The 10,463-nt window shown below is 35.2% G+C and overlaps 2 protein-coding genes across 7 annotated transcripts; both read right to left on the reverse strand.

Annotated features, from left to right (window-relative positions):
- Positions 1–114: 114 nt before the first annotated feature.
- On the reverse strand, positions 115–2,572 carry LOC103455373 (NEP1-interacting protein-like 2). Of its 6 annotated transcripts, none has more exons than XM_070811997.1 (6): positions 2,434–2,572; positions 2,103–2,271; positions 1,600–1,778; positions 1,253–1,333; positions 749–895; positions 115–475 (listed from the first exon to the last, which is right to left on the reverse strand). In XM_070811997.1, the coding sequence occupies exons 2-6, from the start codon at positions 2,200–2,202 to the stop codon at positions 353–355; spliced, it is 630 nt and encodes a 209-aa protein (XP_070668098.1). In that variant the 5' UTR covers positions 2,203–2,271; positions 2,434–2,572; the 3' UTR covers positions 115–352. The 6 variants fall into 6 exon arrangements, with proteins under 6 accessions (XP_070668098.1, XP_070668096.1, XP_070668097.1 ...); XM_070811995.1 differs by having other exon boundaries at positions 749–898; XM_070811996.1 differs by having other exon boundaries at positions 749–898; positions 2,103–2,255; positions 2,434–2,546.
- A 1,278-nt stretch (positions 2,573–3,850) lies between these two features.
- On the reverse strand, positions 3,851–5,428 carry LOC103428224 (putative pentatricopeptide repeat-containing protein At1g74400). The gene has a single exon (XM_008366319.3). The coding sequence runs from the start codon at positions 5,426–5,428 to the stop codon at positions 3,851–3,853; it is 1,578 nt and encodes a 525-aa protein (XP_008364541.2).
- Between the last annotated feature and the right edge of the window lie 5,035 nt (positions 5,429–10,463).

The following is a 10,463-nucleotide window of genomic DNA, read 5'->3' on the forward strand; positions in this document are numbered from 1 at the left end:
TATCACTTGCATTCAAAGATAAACCAAGAAACAAACACGGGACCTTACGGTAATCAGACACAAGACCTCGTTCTCTGTTCAATTCGATGAAAGAAAAGGAATATTCATCACACATGCCAAAAGATTCAGTTTCTTTACTATATTTCTGAAATTTTCTTGGTCAATTTTCTTATCGACACGGTTCAATATCTATAAAGGGTACATATACACAAAAGGGAACATCTTCAATACACCACCACAAACCAAGCTATATGCAGTTTTCACAAATCCAAACCCGAATTTACATAATCACTAAGGGGATAAAAACTTTACTTCGTAACTCCTTTGTGATAAAAACCAACCTGTGTTTTGATCACACATCTCGTCGGCATAGAGGGCACGAAGCGTGTTTGCTGAGCCACTTGTCCACGCACGCCAAGTGAAACGTATGCTGACACAGGGGCAGCGTCCTCGCAATTTCTCCTACTTCAACATCCTGCGGAAACCACATTGTTGTTAAGATTTCAGATAGTGCGCTTTTCAGTTAATAAGAACTGAATTACATTGACCATACGTGCGTAAGGAAACTGAGCTGTTCGTACCTTGATGATAAATAGAGAGACATACAAAATTAAGATTTAAGTATTGATTAACCAGTTACCATAGTTTAATCTTCCAAATATGTGAATATCTCTACCGTCGTTGCCACAAAAATGCTTGCAAACTATAATAGACAAAAAGTTCAAGTCGTCTTAGAAAGAGTTATGACCTGCAAACATATTGTACAGCAGCAACCCCGAGCTGCCTTGGTATCCTTCAAAACCACATGAGATGGTAGTTTGTTCAAAACATTCCTTGACAGCCCTCTGGTTTCAGCTCCTCCATAGACATCATGGCGAAGATTAGCAAGGGTAACCTGCTAATTCCAGCTTTACAAAATCAGATAAATACCAATTGCACAAAGCAACATCAGAGTTTTGATCCCTAAACTTGTTTTTTAACTTTCAAAACAGTAAAATTGGTATACTCGGGGTCAGCGGCTGAGGTTCTGAATTCAACAACTACCGAGTCATACGAAATTGTAGCAATAAAAAGTTTGGGAGGCAAGATGCAATCTGGGAACTAAAAATAACAGCCGCGATAGAAAGGGAAACCCAAACAACTTGCTAGCATCGAACTAAACTGGACAATTTCTATACGCACCCACAAAATGTTTCATCATTCAAATGATATTGCTTTTTAAACAAAAGCGTAGGGAAAAAAGAGGGGAAACCTGGTTGGCAAGTACCACTTCCGACGTAGCTAAGTTTACCTCCTCGAATCTCCAACAAATAAGCTCCTCTGTAATTTCTGCCTGAATGCAAAGATCGATAATCGGTCCAATTACTTCCATAAAACCGATAGAAACCCATGATGATACAACACTATGCAAGTATATCCTTAACCATGCGTCCATCGTTGTATCTTCAGCATATATATCATATTTTAAAAATCATGGATCATTCGATTTTAACCTAAAAACCGAGATCATGTCCGGTTCTTAGCAGGTCAGATTCTCATGAACAGCTACACATGTGAACAAATAAAGAGAAACAGATACCTCAAAGCTTAATAGCTCACCATCAATGAAGATCTCCGAGCGCCAGGCCGGCCAAGACACAGTAAATCGCGCGACGCCTCTAAAATCTCAACGGACAGTACCGCCCCAGCAACAGCACCCAATCCAGCTCCACGGACAACACCACTATCAGAAGCCTTCCCAGCTAAAGCACCAGCAATACCTCCTGTAAAAAATCCAGCTGCAACAAAAAGGAAATTAATGTAAAAATGCATATCAAACCCCATTAATTTAGATGAATTCATGGGAACAATAACATCAATTATCTAGATATTTAAAATAATTAAATTCCACATTAGTGCAATTATAATTCAACCAAAAAAAAAAAAAAACTGACTACCAAATAAAAAAAATTAGCAAAAAAATTATTTCAAGAAATTATCATGCACACCCTTTAAAAATAACCAAAACCCACAAGCTCAAATCATATTTAATAAACACAACAAAATTAAAATAGAAAGAGGAAAGCAAGAAAAAATAAAAAAATAAATGCAAATAAAAATACCAAGAGCAAAAAGCAAAACCAGAGCCCCAGCAACGAAGTTGACGATGAGGAGCGGAACGCGTTGAACGACTCCGACCCTTTGGAGCTCTCCGCTCTCCATAACGGCCAAAAACGGCGTCGGATTGCTCGAAAGTTGGGGGCTTTTTGCTGCTGCTGCTGCAGAGAACCGCTTGTACAGAATCAAGTACAGGTAACAGAGAGATTAATAAAGATTAAACATTTGGGATACCATTTATGTGTAATTAATGGATTGGAAACCCTAGGTCATGAATCGTGACAGATAAACTTAATTGCACGGGTATGGTAATGACGTAAATGGAGGAGCCGTTACCTTATTGGATAATTTTTTTTGGAATTAACTTGGGTCTCGATCAGGAGTCACTTCTCAATTCACTGATTGATTTCTGAAATTGTATGCTTATAATTGAAATAGTTTGTATTGTAGTTTATTCTGTAAAGATTGTTTTTTGTAAAAGTCAGTCAAATATGAGATTATTTGGTCATCGAATTTTATAAAAATAGATAGATGAATTTGATAAAAAATTAACTTTAGTTTTAGTTGATTTTTTTGGCTGAGATGATCTTAACGGAATAATTTATAATATAAACGATTTCAATTATAAACACGAAATTCTGTAAATCGATCATTGAGTAAACGGTCGCGTGCGGTTGTTTTCAATAGGGGTTGTCCAAACCCAATACGGGAGCCAAGTTTGTGTGTATTGGTAGCTCTGCCGCTTAGTTTTTTTTTTTTTAATTTTAAATAAACGATATTATCTACACTAGATTAGTAATAATATGATTTTGAATCGTTTTTTACAATAATCAAATCTAAGACCTTTCACTTACTGGTGAAGAGAAATATCACTCCACCGTAGTACTAAATGATCGTTCTGTCACTTAGTTGCTAGTAAAATATTGGAGTTTTTTAGGGTACAAACTAATATGATAAGTTGCTATCGAACTTATTATACATTAGATTTTGATTTAAGATATTTTACCTACAAATCTAGAAAAAAAAAAATTAATAGTAGCACAAATTAAATTGAGGTATTTGTCGATTTCTCCTTCGAAATTTTAAGGAGCTATCAATTTTCCTCCTAAATTTTAATTTTTAACCAATTATCCTCTTAAACTTTATAATTGGTCAATTTCTCTCTTGAACTTTAATTTTAGCCGATTATCCCCTTTAACTTTTATAATTGGTCGATTTCTCCCTTGAAAAGGTAAATTTTCCTCTAATGTGGACAATGTATTTTTTTTCTTTTTCTTCTTCTCTTCCGTTAGTTCACTCTGTACACTTTTTGTTTAAATTTTAGGAGGAAGATTAAAGTTGACGGAGAATTTGGCCAATTATAAAAGTTCAGAAGATGGGGGTAATCGGTTAAAGTTAAAATTCAGGGGAGAAATTGGTCAATTATATAAGCTTAGGGGTGGGATTAATCGGTTAAAATTAAAGTTCAAAGAAAAAATTGACAACTTCTTACAAGTTCGGAGGGGAAGGGGGAGGGGGTCGGGGGAACCGGCCAATCTCAATTAAATTTTACCTAATTTATAACTTTTTTTAGCACATAGGTTAACAAATAATATTTATGCACTTAGCTATTCTTTATTTATTTTTCATTCGAGAACAAGCATAACGATATATTTAAAGGGCCAATAACACCTCAATTTTTTAATGTGTTTCGTGGTTCTTCGGCTAATAAAAAATAGTACTAAAGTTGCATTACAACCTTTGTTTTCTCACTTTAACACTCTTTTAGGCTTGAAAGCTCAGGAGAGTAACCATAAGCTTTCATACTTGCAATTAACTGCCTGAGAATCTCATATATTTCAGTCCTCAAAGGGTGATCATCATCGGCCGAAACGAATTCACTGATGCTCCTTCCCACCTCGATCGAACTGCAGCCGGGCGGCCTCCGTTGCTTCATTTGATCTCTAACAACCATCTTCCTATCCCACATGCCTTTGGCCGCATAGATGTTGGACAAAGTAACATCGTCGCCAGCATAAGTAGGCTCTAACTCAAGCAACTTTACCCTTACTTGTGAGCCAAGTTTAATATCTCCGTGGAGGCTGCACGCTCCGAGCAATGTCCTCCACATCACTGCGTTTGAAGGCCCTGTCATCTTCAGAATAAAATCATACGCGTCTTGTAGAAGCCCGGCTCGGCAGAATAGATCCACCATGCAGCCGAAGTGAGCTTCCCGGGGTTTCAAACCATATTCTTGGCTCATGCTTCTGAAATGCCACTTCCCTTCCTCCACCATCCCCGCATGGCTGCAAGCCATTAAAACTCCTATGAAAGTAACGTGGTTAGGGACAACTAAACCGCTTTCGAAATCACCATTCCTCTTGATCTTCCTGGTGTTTTTACTTGCCTCTTTCATTTGTCCAAAAAGGGTAAGCGCTTCTTCTGCTTGTCCATGCAGTGCATGCCCCACAATCATCGATGTCCAAGTCATAACATCCTTCTCTCGTATCCTATAGAACAATCTCCTTGCCGTTCCAATGTCCCCGCATTTCGCATACATGTTGACAAGAGCATTGTTCAAGCATAAATCTGTATCGAACCCATAATTATGACAGACATAAGCGTTAATCCACTCTCCCATTTCTAACGCTCCAAGATCAGCGCAAGCTGAGAGAGCAACCGTCAATGTAACTTGATCGGGTTCCACATTGTGCATCTGCATTTGCCTGAACAGCTGAAGAGCTTCGTTAGGCTTCTGGTTGTCGACATAAGCAGAAACCAAGGTGGTCCAGCAAACTATATTCTTGGAGGGTATTTCATCAAACACTAGGTGTGCATCCACAACATCACCTGCAGCAGAATACATATTCATAAGAGATGTTTGGAGGTAAACCATGGATTCAAACCCATACTTAAGCACGAGCGCATGCAACTGCTTTCCCTCGAGCGAGACGGACTTTTGGGTGCAAGCCTTGAGGACAAACAAGAGCGTGTAGCTATCCGTCGTGGCCGGGCTTGTTCGCAGTATGTCTCGAAAGAGCAAGAGAGCCTTGGTGGCGGAGTTGGATTTAAGGTATGTCTTAAGGGTCTGGTTTGCTTTCGGCGGTTTGAGGTGTGTGTGAAGTTGGGTTTTTGGAAGATGAAAACGCGGAGATGGATTCGCTATCCTTGTTTTGCAGCCGCGGAGTTGAAAAGCTCCACTGCTCCGGTTGAAAATGGTGCTCGTCGAATCGGATACTGGAGAAGACGAACACCAAGAAGACGAAGAAGAGAGTGGTCTTGAAGTGGTGGCAGTGGAAGTGTGGGAGGTGACAACGAGTGTGTGTTTTGTACGGAAGAGCTGCTTCAACATTAGTGATTTTGTTCCTGTTATTTGGGAGACTTTCGTCCCTATAGTTTCAATTTTTATTTTCTTAGTATGAAACAATATTCTTTCGATTTCCGCTACCAACAGTTGTCGTTGGTGTTGATCTGTAAATTCATGCATAAAGTCATATTAATGGTAGCTGGCAGTTAGGTGTTACGCGTAAATCATTCCGGCTTGAGGTTGTGGGTAATGCCCTGGTGCTAATGGTGAGAATAACCAATCTCCCACTAAACGTTTTGGAACCTAATATTCTTTTACTGACTGGAGGGGAAATTGAAGAGATTTCATACATTTATCTTGTCAAATGACTTAACTTACTTATGTTTAGAGTAAAAGTTAAATTTTTGTTATTTACTGATTATCGCAATATAAACATAAAAGATTTAATTGCAATGCGATTGCAACTTAAATGATTATGATTGTTTATCCTTGCAATAACATTTCTTCACATATCATATGCTAGGTGTTGACGTAATCAGATAAACTATCAAACTTAAATCGTGACAATTGAGAAAAAAAAATTCAGTGCGTCAGAAACACGGTCTGATACACCAAATGTAATAATAATTTATTGAATTTTTTTTTTCAAGTTTCCAATCAATTATATTATTACGCAAACCAAGCGGTATTCCCAGCACACTGAAAAATCTTTCAACAATTGAAACTGCAAGGACAGAAGTGGAACTTCACTCAAATTAGGCATCTTGGTGTTGCTAATCCGTAGAGCCAAAACGACGTCGTGGCCGTTCCTGGTGCAACAGTTGCGCGGTCAAGTTTCTTTTGCTTTCACAAAACAAAGGCTTTCACTACTACAAAAGGGCGTATTACTGGCGCTTTAAAACCGACAAGAAACACCAGTTAACGTCGGATATTTGGTAAAAATCCGACATTAAATAAAGTAATGTTGGATTGAGTAACCGACACCAATACTACCGTCGCAAAAGGGCAATGACGTCGCTTATTCCCCTTAATCCGACACCAAGAAGTAAAGTATTATAAAATAAAAATAAACAATAGCGTCGCTTAAAAGCGACATAAGACCTAACGTCGCTTTTAAGCGACATTACCAGTTGACATGATGGCGCTTAAAAGCGACGTTAAGTAAAAATAAAAAATTAAAAAATCAAACCTATTGTCGGTCTAAACCGACGTTAAGTAAAAATTAAAAATTAAAAAAATCACATCCACTGTCGGTCTAAACCGACATCATCTGAGTTAAAAAAATAAAATAGTCCCGCTACTGTCATTCCTAAGCGACACCAAATATATTAATAATAAAAAAAAATCTTTTTTCGTTTTTAATTAATAATAATTAAAATTTTATATAAAAATAAATCTCACCATATGTCAATGAAAAAACAAACAGTTTTAAGCAAACTTCATATTAAAAATAAAATTTCTACCAATTATATATTAAATTTAACATTCATTACAATTCCTAAAAATGTACAACCCATAAAAATTCTTCTTGAACTTTTGCAAAAGATTTTGAACCGATTGTATGGTTCACAGTTTTCAACTGCCGATTATGCTTATTTTTTTTTAGTACATCTCCTGAAAAATAAAAAAAATTATTAGACAAATTTCAAGGTTTAATAAAATAAATCATGAAACATTTACCTTTGTTTTTTCTTTATTTCAGTAAGCCACCATTGGAATATTTCTATAATCTCTAACCTCTGCCGCTACATGTTTTGAAAACGCACTAGAATTATCACTAATGTATTTTCCAGACGAATCAAACGAACAAGGCTATTCTTTCCAATTCGAAATTGAGGGTCAGCATCTCCGTTGAGTTGATCCTTGTAAATACAGAAAAAACAATTAAAAACCAAGAAACAAAAATAAATTTTCAATTTAAGCATGAAACTAGTTAGAATACAAAACAAAAACTAAAATTAATAATCATAATAATTTAAAAATGAACCACCTTCGAGCTCTTCCTCTTCAAATTGGAGTTCCTCATAATGTTGATCTTCAAAATGGTGATCCATAGAAAATTGGGAAGGAGAAGAGGAAAACAGAAAAGGAGGAAGAAAGGGACCTATGGATGAAATAGGGAAGGAGAAGAAGAAAGACTGAAATTGGGGGAGAAAAGAAGCACGGATGAATAGGTAAGAGAAGGGTTTAAATATAGGTACTTAGCACGGATGAAGGAGAAGAAAGACTTGACACACTTTACATGGCGTCACTTTAAACCGACACCAACTTGACATACTTTACATGGCGTCGCTTTTAACCGACGCTAACCTAACACAATTTACATGGCGTCGGTTTAAACCGACGCCAATCTGACATACTTTACATGGCGTCGCTTTAAACCGACGCAAACCTGACACACTTTACATGGCGTCGCTTTTAACCGACGCCAACCTGACAACTTTCTGACACTCTTTATTGAAAATACTACGTCAGTTTAAATTAATGTTGGTGTCGGTCTTAACCGACACCAACTTCTGACACACTTTTTGAAATTCATATAACGTCGGTTTAATGAAACTTGCGTCGAATTAAAAGATGATAACGTCGGTTAAAACCGACACTAAGTCTGAGAATACATTTCCAGCGGGAAATTTCCCACCTAATATTTCAAATTATCCATCCATTTCCCGCCTAATGTTTATCCATCTGTTTCAAATTATCTCATATAACATTTTAAGATTTTAATAAATAAAATTTAACTTAAATAAAATACGTAATAAAAAACATAAATATAATTTTATTATAAAATATCATCACATACTAATTGAAACATAGTCTAATTAATACTTAAAATTTATAAAATAATTAATATTAGTTTTAAATTGAAATCGAATTCATTCATTGTATTCATATAGGGTCAAGGAGTGTAGATGTCAAAAGTCATCAAAATCGGAGTTAATAAATTTATTATTTTGATGGGATATGCATCCTATGAAACTCATTTCCACAATCCAACTGTCAAATTTTTTTGTATATGCTTCGAGATCGCATACGCCAAAAATCGCAAAAAACAAACATTCAGAGATCAAGTAACGGGACAAAACTTTCCGACGGTTATAAAACGAAAAATCACAATTTAACGGTTATTTTAACTCCGCTTTTGATTATTTTTTATAGTTACACTCCTTGATCCTATATGAATACAATGAACTAATTTGATCGTCAGTTTAAAATATTTATACTTTCATTAACGGTTCTTAGCATTTCACTAACACTTAAAGTTTATTTATACTTTCATTAAGTATAACATAAGATTTTGTGGTATCCACTAGTGTAAATATTTTAAATTGAAGATTGAATTCATTCATTGTATTCATATAGGGTTAATGAGTGTAGCTGTAAAAAACATCAAAATCAGAGTTAAAATAACCGTTAAATCGTGATTTTTCGTTGATAACCGTCGAAAAGTTTTGTCCCGTTACTTAATATTTGAATGTTTGTTTTTTGCAATTTTTGGCGTATGCAATCTCGAAGTATATACAAACATGTTTGACGGTTAGATTGTTGAAACTAGTTTCGTAAAATGCGTATCTCATCAAAACAATAGATTCACTAACACTTACGAGTTTATTCATACTTTCATTAAGTATAACATAAGATTTTGTGGTATCCACTAGTGTAAATATTTTAAATTGAAGATCGAGTTCATTCATTGTATTCATATAGGATCAAGGAGTATAGCTGTAAAAAATCATCAAAATTGGAGTTAAAATAACCGTTAAATCGTGATTTTTCATTGATAACCGTCGAAACGTTTTGTCCCGTTACTTGATCTCTGAATGCTTGTTTTTTGTAATTTTTGGCGTATGCGATCTCCAAATATATACAAACATGTTTGACGGTTGGATTGTTGAAACTAGTTTCGTAGAATGCGTATCTCATCAAAATAATAGATTCACTAACACTGTTTATTCATACTTTCATCAAATATAACATAAGATTTATTGGTATCCACTAGTGTAAATATTTGAAATTGAAGATCGAGTTCATTTATTGTATACATATAGGGTCAACGAGTGTAGCTGTAAAAAAGCATCAAAATCGGAGTTAAAATAACCGTTAAATCGTGATTTTTCGTTTATAACCGTCGAAAAGTTTTATCCCGTTACTTGATCTCTGAATGTTTGTTTTTTGCAATTTTTGGCCTATGCGATCTTGAAGTATATACAAACATGTTTGACGGTTGGATTGTTGAAACTAGTTTCGTAGAATGTGTATCCCATCAAAACAATAGATTCACTAACACTTAAAAGTTTATTCATACTTCATTAAGTATAACATAAGATTTATTGGTATCCACTAGTGTAAATATTTGAAATTGAAGATCGAGTTAATTCATTATATTCATATAGGATCAAGGAGTGTAGCTGTAAAAAATCATCAAAATCGGAGTTAAAATAACCGTTAAATCGTGATTTTTCGTTGATAACCGTCGAAAAAGTTTTATCCCGTTACTTGATCTCTGAATGTTTGTTTTTTGCAATTTTTGACCTACGCGATCTTGAAGTATATACAAACATGTTTGACGGTTGGATCGTTGAAACTAGTTTCGTAGAATGTGTATCCCATCAAAACAATAGATTCACTATCACTTAAGAGTTTATTCATACTTTCATTAAGTATAACATAAGATTTATTGGTATCCACTAGTATAAATATTTGAAATTGAAGATCGAGTTCATTCATTGTATTCATATAGCGTTAAGGAGTGTAGCTGTAAAAAATCATCAAAATCAGAGTTAAAATAACCGTTAAATCATGATTTTTTGTTGATAACCATCAAAAAGTTTTGTCCCGTTACTTGATCTCTGAATGTTTTTTTTTGCGATTTTTTGCTGATGCGATCTCGAAGCATATACAAACAAGTTTGACGGTTGGATCGTTGAAATCAGTTTCGTAGGATTCGTATCCCATCAAGTTCAATGGTGTGTGTATATATATATATATTTATTAAGTAGATTTAAATTTATTTATTTTGTACGTATAACACTTAAGACATTGAATGGTATGTATATTTAAGCCAATCCAATGGTCACCA

The sequence above is a fragment of the Malus domestica genome, chromosome 14 (genome assembly GCF_042453785.1).
Source record: "Malus domestica chromosome 14, GDT2T_hap1".
In the NCBI taxonomy this organism is placed as follows: domain Eukaryota; kingdom Viridiplantae; phylum Streptophyta; class Magnoliopsida; order Rosales; family Rosaceae; genus Malus; species Malus domestica.

What these genes read in the sequence shown, in the direction of transcription:
- LOC103455373 (XM_070811995.1), bottom strand. Translation starts at nt 2,202, where the DNA reads ATGGAGAGCGGAGAGCTCCAAAGGGTCGGAGTCGTTCAACGCGTTCCG. An exon ending in AAGTGGTACTTGCCAACCAG is followed by an intron (nt 899 to 1,252) that starts GTTTCCCCTCTT and finishes AGCTGGAATTAG; the next exon opens with CAGGTTACCCTTGCTAATCT. An exon ending in GCTGTACAATATGTTTGCAG is followed by an intron (nt 476 to 748) that starts GTCATAACTCTT and finishes TGGTTTCCGCAG; the next exon opens with GATGTTGAAGTAGGAGAAAT.
- LOC103428224 (XM_008366319.3), bottom strand. Translation starts at nt 5,428, where the DNA reads ATGTTGAAGCAGCTCTTCCGTACAAAACACACACTCGTTGTCACCTCC.